General features: G+C 40.1%; 2 protein-coding genes across 5 annotated transcripts in view; one reads left to right on the forward strand and one right to left on the reverse strand.

Moving 5' to 3' along the window:
- Positions 1 to 16,495, forward strand: part of LOC109424672 (prolactin-releasing peptide receptor) — a 561,567-nt gene that overhangs the window by 162,591 nt on the left and 382,481 nt on the right. The window lies entirely within an intron of this gene.
- On the reverse strand, positions 1,802 to 8,787 carry LOC134284298 (uncharacterized). Of its 2 annotated transcripts, none has more exons than XR_009995744.1 (2): positions 2,076 to 8,787; positions 1,802 to 2,003 (listed from the first exon to the last, which is right to left on the reverse strand). XR_009995744.1 is itself a non-coding variant. In XM_062843095.1 (2 exons), exon 2 carries the CDS (start codon positions 8,262 to 8,264, stop codon positions 2,340 to 2,342), a length of 5,925 nt encoding a protein of 1,974 aa, XP_062699079.1. In that variant the 5' UTR covers positions 8,265 to 8,494; positions 8,567 to 8,787; the 3' UTR covers positions 1,802 to 2,339. The 2 variants fall into 2 exon arrangements, 1 of the variants encoding a protein (XP_062699079.1); XM_062843095.1 differs by having other exon boundaries at positions 1,802 to 8,494; positions 8,567 to 8,787.

Below are 16,495 nucleotides of genomic sequence, written 5' to 3' on the forward strand. Positions count from 1 at the left end.
CAGCTCCCGAGAAGGGTTGCGAATTGTTTTCAGTCAATTGGTATTTCCAAGCCATTCACGGCCGCGTCCAATGCCAAACCAAATTGCCTGCTGCGTCTTACAGTTTCTAGTGCCATGCAATCCAGAACGATCACCATCTCAGCAGGATAACATCAGTCATTCTCACAACAAACTTGTTAGAATTTTGTGGCTGATCGAATGGATAGTGATGCAAGGAGGCAAGAAGCACTTAGAAAGAAAAGCAGTATGAGATAAATCACACATAACTGAGGCTCAATACAGTGTTGACCAGAATGATGTGCGGAAATTTTAAGGAATCGTCACTACTGTTTGCGTCTTGCTTAAAAAAGTATGTTAAATCAGCCATTCCCGGAATACTTGACAAAATTATTGTTCATCAAAATTGCTACAGAGTTATAATCATAAATTCACCTGTGGTTCTTTCAGTTATTCCACCCGAGTTTCTTCCACGAATTATCAGAATGATTCTTTAACAAGTTCCTCAAGAGATTACTTCTTGAATTCCTTCAGAGATATCACTAGAAATCCACCAGTTGATTCCGCTAGACACCCGAGATTCATCCAGCCATTACTCCAGGAATTGAAACAACTTATCCAATAAGTTTACCTGATTTTTTTTTTCAAACATGGTTTCTGGATTTCCTTCCGATTATTTTTTTCTGTCAGAGTTTCTTTGAATAAATACGTACCTGATATAAAAATAGTTGCAGAGTGACAATTACGGCAGCAGAGGCATTCATTGACAAAAAAAAAAATGAAAAATGAAAACATTTTGAATGAGCCGACGGACTGCGGTTGAAATAAGAAGGATCCAGAATTTTGCGTTGTGGTTGGTGTACCTGTGTCATGGCCAAGTTACCATTCTCGGAGAAGATGGTTGGAACGATTATCGAAGTTTCAGATCTGAAGACGGCCAGCTTTATAGGATGGGTGAGATTGTTCTTTTTTTTTTCAACATTTACCGCATTTGGGTTAACTTCGCAATCCTCTATACTCTCTCAGGTTTAATCAGGTAATTTATTTTTATTATATTCCCAATATGTTCCACTACACTTACGCTTTACCGCCATGTAATTCTGTATTATAACATTCTAAAGTTTTATTTTCCATATTGCTGGGTATATTACACACGGGGAGGTGTAGCCTAAGGGAGTTTAATGAACTGATGACCGGACCTAAGTTCGTGGAGTAGCCAGACTTTTGTCATGAGATAGCAGCATTTTGTTGACTACCGAAGGGATTCAGTGATTTTAACTCACCCTGTTACAACAAACCATCAGGTAGATCATTCCCTCCCGGAATGGTTCTGCAGCCATAGGTAATCCTTGCGATGATGGTGGGTACACTTTTAACATCAACATCATCATCATCACCTGATATAAAAATAGTTGCATCAATTTTACAAAAAAAAAATTCAAGACAGAGGTTTGCTATAGCGACAGATGATAAGCTATTTGCCTATCGCTTAAGCGTTCTATGAGTGTTATGTTACCGTAAGCCGGGGTCAAACTAATCAGCGGGGTGACGGACTTAATTGTAATCTCATATTAGCAACTTCCCTGGTAACAATTTGATGCTGTACAAAAGTTTCTCCATCTATTTTAAATCAGCCTTCATTTGAGCAATAGCTGAGCAGAAGAGGTACAATACTTTATTCAGCTTCTGAAAGTCTATTTTTTTGATTTTATTCAACCTTTAGCTGATTTGAGGTTAATTGGAAGGCCGATTTAAGGCTTAATATGCGCTTAACCTTATTCGGGCATTAAAAAAGTTACTGTTGCATTTGCCTCGAAGAGATTCTTTCCGAATTTACAAAATACTCCTGTCCTGCGTTTCAGAGGAGAATTTCAAATTCCTGTATATTTGCATGTTTTAGTTAGTTTTGTATATAATCAATAATTTTGTAGTTACTCACGTTTAGTATTCTTTTTTATCTTTTCATTTCTTCGGTACACTCGAGATGCCTAGCTTTAATTACCACTCTGTTAAATAACAATGAAATAACACTATATAATATTCAGATTTACGTACGAAATTCATGTTTTAATATTTACCATTCCGAATGAAATCACTGATGCTAAAAGTTTATGGTAATTTAGATTAGAAGTAGATCGAATTCAACAAATATCTTTTATCTTCTAGCTCCATTCTCAGAATTCACTCTAACAATAGATGTAAGACAATAGATGATATAGTATCCCATACCAAATTAAATTCATGAACGTCGTTATTTGGTAGGGGCTCGAAGCTTGAAGCGCAATGCCCGAGGGGCATATCACAGTTCCCCCGGTAATCCGCAACACTAGGTCGGGTTACAATCATTCGCTAGCAAGATCGAGCACCGCCAATTTGACGGCAGGTCGTTCATATATCCCTTTCGATGTCCGCACGGTTGCTCGTCGCACCTGTCCATCTCGATTTACGGTTGCAATAACACGTCCCAGAGGCCAGCAGTTCCTAGGATGATCAGGATCTACAATAATGACGATATCCCCTTCCGCGATCGGTTTAACCTTCTGGAACCATTTGGTGCGTCGCGTGATATCGGGAAGGTAATCACGAAGCCATCTTCGCCAAAAATAGTCGGCCATTATTTGTGATACTTCATACCCACGTCGAAGTACTGCAACGTTGTCGTCGTTTCTGGTGAGCGGTTTACTTCCATCTGATGACCCCAAAAGAAAATGGTTTGGAGTCAACGCGGATTCTGACTCATCGTCAATCGGCACATGCGTAAGAGGTCGGCAATTCAACGTGTACTCAATTTCAGTTAAAGCATTGCGCAACTCTTCATCACTTAATCGCCGTGTGCCTTGAATCTCCAATAGGTTCCGTTTGACGGATTGGATCAACCTTTCCCAGCTTCCACCCATGTGTGGAGAGCTGGGAGGGTTGAAGAACCAAGAAGTTGTAGGACTTGTGAACTCACATGCCATCTTGTCTTGGTCGAACAACTCCGAAGCCTTCTGCAGTTCCTTCTGTGCACCAACAAAATTTGTTCCTCGATCGCTGTAGAAGACCAATGGTATTCCTCGTCGTGCAATAAAATTTCGCAATGCCATTACACAAGAGCTCGTAGTCATGGAATAGGCAACCTCAATATGCACAGCTCTTGTCGTCAAGCAAGTCAGCATGACTCCCCAACGCTTTTCAGTGCGACGTCCAACGGTGATTTGATATGGGCCAAAAAAGTCCACCCCCACATGTGAGAATGGTCGAGTATACGCTGCAAGCCTTCCTGTAGGGAGATCTGCCATTTCGGGTGGATTTGGTCGTGCGTCTCTGATTTTGCATCGGGAGCATTGGCGTCGTAAAGTTGATAGAAGTCTTCGTAGTTTCGGAATTCGAAATACCTGTCTAACTTCGTTAATTACGGTTTCATAATTGCAGTGATGAAATCTCTGATGGTACGAACTGAGTACGAGAGACGTCACATCATGATTCGCCGGTAGAATAATGGGGTGCACTGCGTTTTCTTTCACAAAGGGACATGCACCGGTTCTCCCTTTCATCCGCAAAACTCCATTGGAATCCAGGAAAGGACTCAGCTTGAATAGTGCACTTGATTTTGGGACCTGCTTAGAAGACTTTCCTGACTTCAACATAGTGATTTCTTCGGAGTACGCCTCTCTTTGAGCTATACAAAAGTGATATCTTTCTGCAGCCTGCTTTTCTTCGCTGGTCAAGAAGCCACTTTGTATGCTTCCTTTACAAAGTCGAAGACGAATGTTGGAGACAAACCGTAGTACGTAGCAAGTCACCCGGATCATTCTTTTCCAGCTCGAGAATGACGCAGCCGTGATTACAGGCCGAGGAACTTCAACGTGGATCATTAGGCTGGAACGCAATTCAGTGTCGGTTTCGGAATTTATAAACGGCATCTTGGGCCATTTGTCTTCTGATTCCCAGAGGAAGTGTGGTCCTTTAAACCACCTACTAGTTGAACTTAAATCTGGTTGTCCACACCATTTTGTTCCGTCGTCAGCTGCGTTTTTACGTGATGGCACATACCTCCAGCTATCGATAGTAGTAGAGTCTAATATCTCCCCAACACGAGCAGCTACAAAGGGACTGTAGCGCCTATGCTCGGATCGCAACCAGCAAAGTACGTCGCGATTGTCGGTCCAGAATAGTCGCTTCGAAATTTTGATCGAGAGGTTGCTGGCAACACTTTCGGCTAGCCTGCAACCTAAGACGGCGGCTTGAAGTTCAAGCCTTGGTATTGATAAATATTTAAGCGGAGCCACACGAGTTTTACCACTGACCAACGCACACTCCACTTTGCCGTCCTCTTCGAACCGCAGGTATACCACAGCTGCCATTCCGTTGATGCTGGCATCCACCATCGTATGCATCTGTACGATTGTTGTCTCGTTCGCCGAAGTTTCCTGTCGATAGCACCTTGGAATGCTCACTTTCTCCAGATGGGGTAACAACTTTACCCAGGTGTTCCAATCCTTAAACTGTTTCTCCTCGATGGGTGCGTCCCAAGGAATTCCAGTCCTCCAAACATCCTGAAGCGTGACTTTGAGAAACATCATGTAGTGTGAGATCAACCCCAAAGGATCGTAGATGCTCATCAGTACGCGAAGCACTTCGCGTTTGGTTGGTCTACGGCTTCCTTCGATTAAAGAATCATCGAAACGTCCCTTGGAGAGCTTGAATGTGAAACAATCCGTTGCAGTGTTCCACCACATTCCCAAGATCTTTTCGGTTGCCACGTCAGCTGTTAGGTTCAAATCCTTTTCCGGGGCGGAAACTCCGTTTAAGGCTGCCACTACCTTGGGTGAATTAGATAGCCAGTTTCGGATCTCGAATCCAGCTTCTGCATGTATCCAACGAACAGTTGTTGCTAAATCTATAGCTGCTTCTTCCGTCTCCTCGCTCGCCAACATATCGTCCACATAGTGCTTGTTAATTATGGCGTCGGCTGCTTGTGGATGGTCGATTTGGAACCTTTCCGCGTTTCTATTTTTAACGTATTGTGCGGTTGCCGGCGAACAGCATGCCCCGAAGGTTAGAACTTGCATGACATAAACGCTTAATTCCTCGTCTTTACCGCTGCGAAAGAAAAACCTTTGACAATGTTGATCCGGAAGCCGCATTCTCACCTGGTGGTACATGTCTCGAATATCACCGACCACTGCCACCTTGAACTGTCGAAATTTCTGCAGAACTGCGGGCAACGAAGTCAGTTCATCAGGCCCTGTAAGCAGGACCGAGTTAAGGGAGACTCCATGCACGGGAGCAGCAGCGTCCCACACGATTCTTAGTTTCTTCGGTTTGTTCGGATTGCTGACTGGAAAAATTGGGAGATACCACACACGTTCACAGTGACCAGCAAGCTCTTCAGCTGACAGCTTTCTAATATATCCCTTTTCAAAGTAATCCTCGATTTTCGCTTTCAGGGCACAGGCTAGGTTGTCATCTTGCATCATCCTTTTTTCCAGGCATTCGAACCTCCACAGTGCCATAGGTCTACTATCCGGCAAGCGGACATTATCGTGTCGCCAAAGAAACCCGGACTCATATCGATCTCCAACGAACCTCGTCAGCGACTGCAATAGTGCCTGAGACCTTTGCTCTGCTTTTGATATGATCGGGTTCTCCGGTCGCGAGATTCCTAGACTCTCTAGAGTGAAGTGTTGTCTGACTGCTTCCTCTAGAGATTTATCGAACCCGATGTTGCATTCGCAAATGTGGTAAGTGTGACGCTCTTGTCGATCCAGTTTATCTGCACGTCCACCAAATATGGTCCACCCTAACAAGGTCTTAGCGGCTATTGGATCACCTATTCTGCCTTCACGAGTTCTGCGAACCAACGACAAATTGGCGTGCTTGAGACCGATCAAGATACGCGGGCGCACCATCGTATATGAACTCACTGGCACATCCTTAAGGTAAGGGAACGATGCCCTTAGCTGGTCCACATCCATTGTTTGTTGGGGTAGCCGTAGCTCTTCAACTGTTCGTACGTCTGCAAGGTGGAATATATTACCGGAACTGCCGCTGATTTTAATGTCGATGCTACGGGACGATGCTTCCACACGGTGGGTTCCTCCAGTCCACTTCAAGCAAAGTGGTATCGTAGAGCCCGATGCACCCAAAGAATCTGCCACTTCCCGATCGATTAATGTCAGCTCCGATCCGTCGTCAAGAAAGGCGTAGCACTGAACTTGACCGGTTTCTCCATATAAAGTAACGGGTAAATAACGAAACATTCCAGCTCCCTTCACTGACAGGTGAGCATTAACGCTACGTTCTTCATTGATGGCAGCTGGTTCCCGTTCTCTGGTGGTTGAAGCGCTCGTTGTTGCAGACAGATGTTTATGAAGCATGGGGTGATGCTTGAATGTACAGCCCTGTGTACCACACGGTTTCCGATCACATGTTCCCCCGTGCTGCCGGAGGCATCTACGACAGATCTTCAGCTCACGGACCGCTGCCCATCTTGCCTCATAGGACAATTCTACGAATCGTTCACACTTCACTAGATTCTTACACGATCCTTTGCAAATTGGACAGCTCTTGTTCGCGGTAACCTGTGCCCCTTCTCCGATTTGCCCGCGTCCACATTGCCTGGTACTCGAAAGTTTCGAATCTGATCGAATCTGCTTATCCGGGCGATATTCGGTATGGGAATTCACATAGACCTTATTACTCTTCTTCCCACGAGGTTCGACCACTTTGCTGTTGTAGACTGGTGCTCCCGATACTAGACACGCGTCTTCAGCCACCGAGTACACCCAATCATTGAAGGTAAACAGGTTCACTTTGGATTGGGTCCTCTGGAATCTAGCCCAGTCTAGCTTTATGGAAGGGGGTAGCTTTCCGACGAGTTCCTGCAGTAACGTCACGTCGCGCTTGTATTCCTTCCGTCCACACGCATCAATTGTAGCACATAAATTTTGTACGGCAAGAGCAAAGTCAATCAACCGGTCCATAGAATCTGGCCTGACTGGTGGCATCGTGAGCACTTTCTCTCGCAATGTGTTTATAATGATTTGGGGTTGACCAAACCGTAATTTAAGCACGCTGATGGCCTTCATCACTGTAGAGGGATGCATTAGGAAGCTTCTCACAGCGACAAGAGCATCGTCACGTAGACAGTGGCGCAGACGAATCATGTTTTCATCGTCACGATAGCCGCACATTTCTGTGGTACTTTCAAAAGTGGATATAAACATTGGCCACTCTTCGGGGTTGCCACCGAACTTCGGCAAGTCACGAGAGACTACCTGACGAGCCGCTATTTGATCCTGCGTGAGAGCTGTTTGGGAACGGTTTAAACACATGCGATCAGCGTTTGGAAATCTCTGCGACAGTTGCTTGGTCGGTGTCGATTTTCGCAGGGGAACAAACAATTTACTACCATCATCATCGCCGTTTTCTTCTTCTGACGCCTCGCTACTGCGGTCTTCGGTGCTGTCGGCAGTTTTCTCGTCGGAATCGTCGTCGCTGGACTCATCATCGCCATCGTCGACCGCCTGTTGTAGATTGTTACTGCCCAGCCAAGAATTGACCTTCTCGTCCGCGTCTTGTTCCACTACGATTTCCAGCTCGCCCATGGTTTCAGCTAGCTCTTCCAGCAGACTGAGCTTCTTGGTGAGAAGCTCTCGTTTGCGCTGAGTTTCCTGCTCAAGGAGTGTTTGTTCCGCTTCCACTTTTTTGATTTCTGCTTCCAGTTGCCCTCTTGTTGACATTTTCGAAGATGCTGATACGAACGATGCAGCCTTGGACCTCTCCTGTTTTTCAGCTAACTGTTTTTTGGCTTTCCTTGTCTGCATTCCGGAAGTTTTCGTTGAAGCTCCCTTGCTGGATACGATCGGAACCTTTTTTATCGCTCCAGTCGCCTTTTTTTTATTATCGCCGATCGATTCAGCTGCCTTCTTACTGTCTTTCTTCGATGCCGATGAACCCGTTGTTTTGGTTTTTGCAGTTTGTTTTGATTCCCCATCAGGCTTCGAACTCTGCTGTGTTGCTTTTTCGCACGATGGGCAGCACCAGCTATTTTGCTCGATGTCTTGGGTTACACCAACACACGCAAAGTGATGCCAGTCATCACAATGGACGCAGTGAACCATAGGGCTGGTATCGAACGATTTGCAAGTACGGCAGCTATTCCCAGCAATCGCATGTTTACTACCTGGAGGTGCTTTCTCATGGCTCCTTTTGTTGCGGGACGAATTCTGGCTACGAACACTCCCATTCGTTTGAATGCTGGATTTGCTGCGATTAGACATCTCTGGTAAACGAATTTTAAAGATGTTGCATTTGCCTCGAAGAGATTCTTTCCGAATTTACAAAATACTCCTGTCCTGCGTTTCAGAGGAGAATTTCAAATTCCTGTATATTTGCATGTTTTAGTTAGTTTTGTATATAATCAATAATTTTGTAGTTACTCACGTTTAGTATTCTTTTTTATCTTTTCATTTCTTCGGTACACTCGAGATGCCTAGCTTTAATTACCACTCTGTTAAATAACAATGAAATAACACTATATAATATTCAGATTTACGTACGAAATTCATGTTTTAATATTTACCATTCCGAATGAAATCACTGATGCTAAAAGTTTATGGTAATTTAGATTAGAAGTAGATCGAATTCAACAAATATCTTTTATCTTCTAGCTCCATTCTCAGAATTCACTCTAACAATAGATGTAAGACAATAGATGATATAGTATCCCATACCAAATTAAATTCATGAACGTCGTTATTTGGTAGGGGCTCGAAGCTTGAAGCGCAATGCCCGAGGGGCATATCACAGTTACGAATAATGCATTGGGGTCATTATGACCCAGAAAATCAAACTCTTGTAGAATGATGATTTTTTCACCAATTCAAATTACCAAAGTCTTATTTGATACAGGGCACAATGGTCGGAAAAAAATAAAGTTCGGCCAAAACTCTTTTTATGTGTTTAATCGAAGTTATAGGTTGTCTAGATATGTTATATCGTATTTTTAGTGTTTAAAAAGGGGTATTCAAAAATAACGTAACCTCAATAATTTCAAAAACGGTAATAATCAGTAAACCCCACATTTTTTGCGTTTTTTGTTAGAAAATCAATTTGAATTTAATTAAATGATCAACTTTCGATCAAATCCAATCAAGTTTGTTCAAAACGTGTGAAAAATGTGGGAAGATGAATTTTATTTCAGTCACAAATGGAAAAATAACGTAAAATATATGAAAAAACATGACTTTTTTAAATAGCTCTAATTTGAAAAACAGCAAATTTCTGCAAAATATTTAAACGTTTTTATGCAGCCCTAAGCATGATGTTTAAGATGTACTATTCGAAATTGCGGCGACACGTGACGACACGAACCGTTTTCTAACTTGAAAATTACCAAAAATCGTAAGGTACAATATATGAAAATTTGAAAAGTTTTGTGACATATTAATTTTGCACCATACGTGCATTCAAACAGTCCAACAACAAGCTTTCATATGCTGGATAACATAAAACATATATTCCATTCACAAAATATTATTATTTTACTTTTTTCGAATTATTCATTTTTCAATTTTATGACTTAGGCCACTTTGGCGGTGAAATTGTAATTGAAATACAAAAGCTGGTATGCTTTTAATTAAGAATCATAAAACTACAATACATTAACTTTGTTATAAGGTGAAATAAAGTTTAAAAATATCAATTTCATTTTTTGAGAGTTTTGGCCGCCCCTTTGTATGGAGCCCGACCAATGTGCAGGGGATAGACAAAATGATCAGGACAGGCAAAATTTTCATTTTTCAAAAAATGTTTAACTAGTTGTAACTTTTCGAAATGTGCATTAAATAATCTCAAAATTCTACTGTAAGCTCATCAACTAGTAGTGTATCAGTGGTCCACATTTAGAAAAGATCAGGCCATTCTTCACGAAGTTATAAAGATTCTTGAAAAAGGTAGAATTATACGATTGTCAACTTTGAGCTGTTATATCTCCGGATTCAATGAACCGATTGCAATGAAATTTTGACCATTCATGACTTATATAATGAACTCTGGAAAACATTTGACTGAACTTGAAATTTTTAACAAAAGAAAAAGTTATTGCAATTTTATTTTTTGCTCGATTTTTTAGTACTTTGGTCAATTTTTAATATGCATTCCATTACTTTTTCAATTTATTGGCGGGTATGTTGTTACTTTCTTTCGAAACACATTTATATATAAGTCAATTAGAGGAAAATTAAATGAACTATAATTAACATCTTGAATTTTGAAACGTTGTTGATGTTTTGGATAATTTGGTGTTTTATTAGAAAAATAATCTAATCGTTATAATTGTCTTCCATGTTAAAAATTTTAAGTTATGTCAACGGTTTTTCATAGCTCATTATATAAGTCATAAATGGTCAAAATTTCATTGCATTCGGTTCATTGAATTCGGAGATATAACAGCTCAATGTTGGCTATCGGGTAATTTTACCTTTTTCAAGAATTTTTTTAACTTCGTGAAGAATAGCCCGATCTTTTCTAAATTTGAACCACTGATACACAACTAGTTGATGAACTTACAATAAAAGTTTGAGAATATTTGATGCACTTTTTGAAAAGTTACAGCTAGTTGAACATTTTTTAAAAGTGAAAATTTTGCCTGCCTCGATCATTTTGTCTATCCCCTGTAGATAACTTCATCAAGATTGTGTTGATATGTTGAAATAGTGGTTCCGGGAACATTGGCCACCGGGAATCTGCTACACAGGGCACCATGTCGGACATGTGGGATAGCTCTACATTTTGCCAGTAGTTGTGGAATATCACGCGTTCTGGACCACATAGAAGGATACTGTCTTCGGCAAAGTTGCTCGGAAGACTAAGAACTTTCACATAGGAAACAATTTAGTTCGAGAATCACTCACTGCGTGGCGCTAGTGTTCTTAGTAGCATCCAGTTCAGTATTAACGTCGTATATCTCGTGTTCTGGAAAATTTATTCATATTTTTTTAATGTTATGATTTTTTATTTCTTCGGAAAGTATTTTGAGAAATTCGTAACAGCTTCGGAAAGTTCTTCTAAACTTTGCTGGCAACCCATCAGAAAATTCTTTGAGAATTTTATTTTGATTTATTTGATTGCTTCGACAATTCCTTATTAGTTCCCTCAGCAAATTCTTTGTTATTATTTTTGCATTCACTTTTCAATGCATATTTTCCTTGAGTATTTGTTCTGCAATGAGAATGGAAATCCATTGAAAATTTCCTTTGAAAATTTATTTGATAAATACTTTTAAAATTTCTTCCTGCAATTTCTTGTTGATTCCTTTCTGCAGTTTCGTCTGCAAATTAATTGTGATATTACCTAGCAATTCCTTTGGTAATTTCTTCTTCAATTTCATTAAAAATCACACAGTGAATTCCTTTGGAAATGGTCGGGAAATTACTTCAAGATTTCTTTTGGAAACTTATTTTGCAATGCTTTCGAAAGCGCCTTCGACAGCTTATTTGGTATTCTTTTTGGACATTTATTCTGCTACGGAATTTACTTCAGGATTCCCTTGTGAAATTTCAGCAGCAATTCCTTTGGAAAGTCATTCGTTAATTTTTTGAGGGTGCCTTCAGCTATTTCAACATTCAAACGTATTTGGGAATTGCTTTTTGAAATATTCTGAAATTTTTTGAGAACTTCTTGGTTTTTGATGAACTTATTGAAACACCTTGATTTTTGGAAATTCTTTAGGTAATTACGATGAGATTCTCTCCGGTTATACCACTATATTATTTTCAATTCGTAAGGAGTATCTAATTGAATTTCCAAAGTAATAACAAATGAAATTCTGTAAGGATTTTCTGAAGGAGTTTCTGATGCTGAAAGAATACTGAAGAAATTTTTAAAAATTCAAGTTTGCAGAGAGCTGTCGAAAGAATTGTATGGAGGATCCTGGGAAGGGTCCTTAAATTCTCGGCTTTCGCGCCAGACGACGAAGCCGTCTGCCAAGAATTCCGGATCAATAATGCCCCGCTAGCAATGCCAATGCCCTTTCTCGGAATCCGCCTCCACAACAACTTACCCGATACCCAATCTTTAGTCCCAATCCAATTCCTAAAATTCCTTCCAAAACTTTCAAATCAAACTATACAATTCTCAGTCATCCAAGATTTTGGTAAAATGCAAGTTAGTGCAGTAAAGAGTAATTTTATTAAAAAAAATACCGCGGTTCATTAAAAAATAGGCAAAAAGATTTGGGTTTTAACGTTTTGAAAATTCATTCATTTTTTCCATCAGTTGTTACAAACCCTGCTCTGCCTCCTACCAGAGCTAGCTAAAAACTGGGCGACTATCGGCCGTTCTCCCGGAGCTAAAAGCTGGCCTACGGTACCGAACTAGCCGATAGAAACTCACGTCCCTGAATGTGGCGTCACTCACTTCGTGTTCTGTTCTTGTGTGAGTCGTTCCTAACCCCTATCCGCTCCGTCTTCCCCTACTAATACAAACAGTATATTCTCTACTTGTATCGTGTGGTTTGTGGGTGTATTGTGGTTGTTTTTATCAGCGTACTTACAGTTTCTCGACGAACACCGAAGATCCTACCCGATTGCACTACCCCCTTCTGGGTGGTATCCCCAAATAAAGAGATGAAAATGGCTTCCAAAGAAATTAATAAAGGAAATCCCGTAAGAGTTGCATGATAAATTTGCACACCGTCTTCAGCCAAAGACCACAGACTTACACTTACCAATATAACTTACACTAGACAACGGGTAACATGTAAGACTGTAAGACATCCAGTGGTTCAATGAAGAATTTTCCGTTCGGCGAAATTTTTCTCCCGATCGGAATGGGAATCGAACCCAAAATCCGGAGCTTACAATACGCTTAAAAGGCTGGTGTTACTAACAGTACGATCACGAACCCCATAGTAATGCTGTAGGTATTTTAAAATATAATAACTTCAATCAATTTCCAATATTACTGCTGAGAAATTTCCAAAAGATTTATCGAACAAAATTCCAAAAATTGCCGAAATAGAAATCCCAATAAAACTTACATGAAGTTTTGGATCAAATCTAATAAAAATTGCGGAAAGGATTTTAACAGATTTTGCTGAAGAAATTCCGCCAAAAGAAAATTCGAAATGTTTGTAACCCTGTGAAAGAAATTCGCCAAACCGATTTGGAAAGGAAATACAGAATCAGTAAGAATTGGCAAATATGTTTCCAAAAGGGCCTGTCCATAAACTACGTAGACTCTTAGGGGGGACGGGGGGGGGGGGGTCTGGCCAAAGTCTACGCTCTATACAGCGCCAAAGAATGTTGAAGATATTCCCAAAGTAATAAGCAAAGGCTTTTACAAACAAATTGTAAAAAAACAAAAAGAACTTTCAGACGGGATCCCCAAAGAAGTTTCTGTAGAAGAAATTTCTAAAGAAGACCACAAAGTCATTGCCGAAGCATTTGTTACATAAGTTCCTAAAAAAATGAAAACTTTCATCAAAGAAATTGCGAGCCCAATTGTCGCTAAACTGTCTTAAAACAAAATAATTGGCAAAAAAAATTCCAAAAATAATTTAGCATGCTACGAATGAGTGTAATCAGTTCTGTACTGTTTAATTCCGCCCTATTTTGCTTATCCTTTGACATCACTCATTCGTAGAGGGTATTCTGCTTCGAAAAGGATACAAAGGGTTCGAAAAATCGGTGCAAGATCATAAAGCAGCAGGTTTAAAAAATCCCAAAGAAATTCCCGAAGGAACTTTCAAAGTAATTTTAGAACCGATTTTTAAAGAAATTCCTGAAGGGATTGCTGCACAGATATCCAAAGTTACAGTCAGGTCTTTTTTTTACGCGGTTTTCATTTACGCGGCCGCGTAAACCTGACTGTATAACTGAAAAAAAAAGAAATTTCCGAATAAACTACTTGACACCCATATCAAACTGACAGCTCCAAAGAACACAAGTACCACGTTGTGAGCGAATTTTGAAATAAACTTTCAATGTGAAAGCTTCTTTTCTTCTAGGAAGGTTTTACAAACATAGTAACATGAATACACAACGATTATATCATGCTTTCAGCTTCTAAGAACAATACACGCCAAATATTTTCACTGAAATTTGCCGAGTTGAAAGTTTTAGCAAAATATTTGTGAAAATACAGCAAGGTTTGCTGATTTGTTCAGTCAAATCTACCGATCACCATCAACGTTTTGCTGTAACTCAGCAAATTTTGCCGAAAGTTCAGCAAAAAAAAGCTTAATCTTTCAGCTCATCAAAATTTGGCTGAAAGCGTCTTGGTGTGTAGCATCACATCATGAAAACTCTTAGTCTGCTGAGTAACTTTGTCGAAGACAGTATCCTTCTAGGTGGTCCAGAACGCGATATACTGAACTGGAAGCACATGAGAACACTAGCGCCACGCAGTGAGTGATTCTCGAACTAAATTGTTCCCTATGTGAAAGCTCTTAGTCTTCTGAGCAACTTTGACGAAGACAGTATCCTTTTAGGTGGTCTAGAACGCGAGATATACGACGTTCAGACTGAACTGGAAGCTCATAAGAACATTAGCGCCACGCAGTGAGTGATTCTCGAACTATATTGTTTCCTATGTGAAAGCTCTTAGTCTTCTGAGCAACTTTGCCAAAGACAGTGTCTTTCTAGGTGGTCCAGAACGCGAGATATACTACGTTCAGACTGAACTGGAAGAATGCGAGATATTCCACAATTACTGGCAAAATGTAGAGCTATCCCACATGTCCGACATGGTGCCCTGTGTAGCAGATTCCCGGTGGCCAATGCTCCCGGAACCACTATTTCAACATATCAACACATTCTTGACGAAATTATCTATCAAATAAGACTTTGGTCTTTTGAATTGGTGAAAAAATCATCATTCTATAACAGTTTGATTTTCTGGGTCATAATGACCCCAACGCATTTTTCGTAACTTTTTTTTAATGCCCGAAGAAGGTTAAATTCTATCTTGATTAGGGTAGGTAATCAAAAGTTGAACCTAATTGCGGCTTTCCGAAGTAGCGCAAATTTTGAGTGATTTTTTCTCCCACCTGGAAATAATTTACTACGGCAAAATCGTATGTACATGAAAGCCACGGGTATAAGCTTTCTGTTAAGTGGTAAAAAGTTTGTATTTGCACCGAATTTCATTGAAAAATTCGATCTTTCGTCAACACTGATTTCAATCTTAATTTGAACCAATTTTAATCTTAATTTGAACTACTGACGGCAGCAGCTCGAGCATCTCCCACAACAGCCAATTTCGTGCTGAACAATAAAAAAACACATGGAACTGCTAATTCCCATAACTATTTTTCATTAGGCAGTGGAATTTCAACTAAGAATGTTCTAAACTCTTCAGGAACTTGGAAACTAAATTTAGAATTTTTCACCCCCCAAGAGTAAACAAAACAACCACTAGCGCAATCTGCAGGCCAACACTGGAAGCTCGCCCCCGTTTACTAGTTCAAATTTAGATTACAAATGGTTCAACTTAAGATAACATTCGCCAAGTAAGAATTACTTAAATTTGATAATTTTATGACAGATAATGCAGAATATTATTCGGTTGGTCGATTCTACGAAAAATAAGCTTTCATTTGGCGTGTTCACATATTGCGTGTGATACTATGCATGAGCTGTACGAGTGCTCCGAAAATGTGCTTTCTCTGGGGGGAAATGGGTTAAATCATAGTGATTTTTCAATTGCCTGTTTCCATGACAAAAACGCTTTTTTCAATGCTTCTAAAGTCCATGTTATCAGGTTATATTACGGAAAGCTGTTCAACATCTTTTCCGGGACAATATTTGCCCAAAAAATACGTCGTTTTAATGAATTTCGAAATGGTTCAAATTAAGATTACAATTTGACTAGTTCAAAATTTGATTTCTTACCCTATTTATGGCGAAAACAAATACAATTATTCTTGTAGATTTGAAGGACTTTACTACAGGACAGTTTTGAACACGTAGAACATCCCAAAATATAAAACACCTTTTGATATACTTGATGGAGGTTAAATGAATGCATATGAACGTAACTCATATCCAAATTCAGTTTTTAGAACAACTGGTGTGTCAATTAGTTCGTTTTTTCAAATTTCATGGTGTTCAGGATGCTGTAGGCTGTCAGGTAAGACTCACATACAAATATTACCATTTTTTCTAAATAGAGGACTCAATTTGCACCAACCTTTACTGTAGGCAGTATTCTGTTTTATTGAATGAGTGAATTTATACAGACGTTCCTATGTTGGGGTCATATATGACCCCTTTGGCACCAAAGGGTTCAGGGGGGTCAATTCAGCTCATAGAAACATGATCCAATAGTCTTGTTTTGCAAAATCATTAAGTTTGATAGTCGAAAAAAAAATTATATTATCGAGTACCATTACAAAATATTCGGTTCGATTAAATTTCAAAATTCCGTTTATCCACTTTCTGCTACGATCGCTTCCTATCAAGTATCCCGCATTGAGTACTCTAAGTGAAAGATGATGCCCCTCACTCCA

This window comes from Aedes albopictus, chromosome 3 (genome assembly GCF_035046485.1).
Source record: "Aedes albopictus strain Foshan chromosome 3, AalbF5, whole genome shotgun sequence".
Taxonomy (NCBI): Eukaryota; Metazoa; Arthropoda; class Insecta; order Diptera; family Culicidae; genus Aedes; species Aedes albopictus.

What these genes read in the sequence shown, in the direction of transcription:
- LOC134284298 (XM_062843095.1), bottom strand. Translation starts at nt 8,264, where the DNA reads ATGTCTAATCGCAGCAAATCCAGCATTCAAACGAATGGGAGTGTTCGT.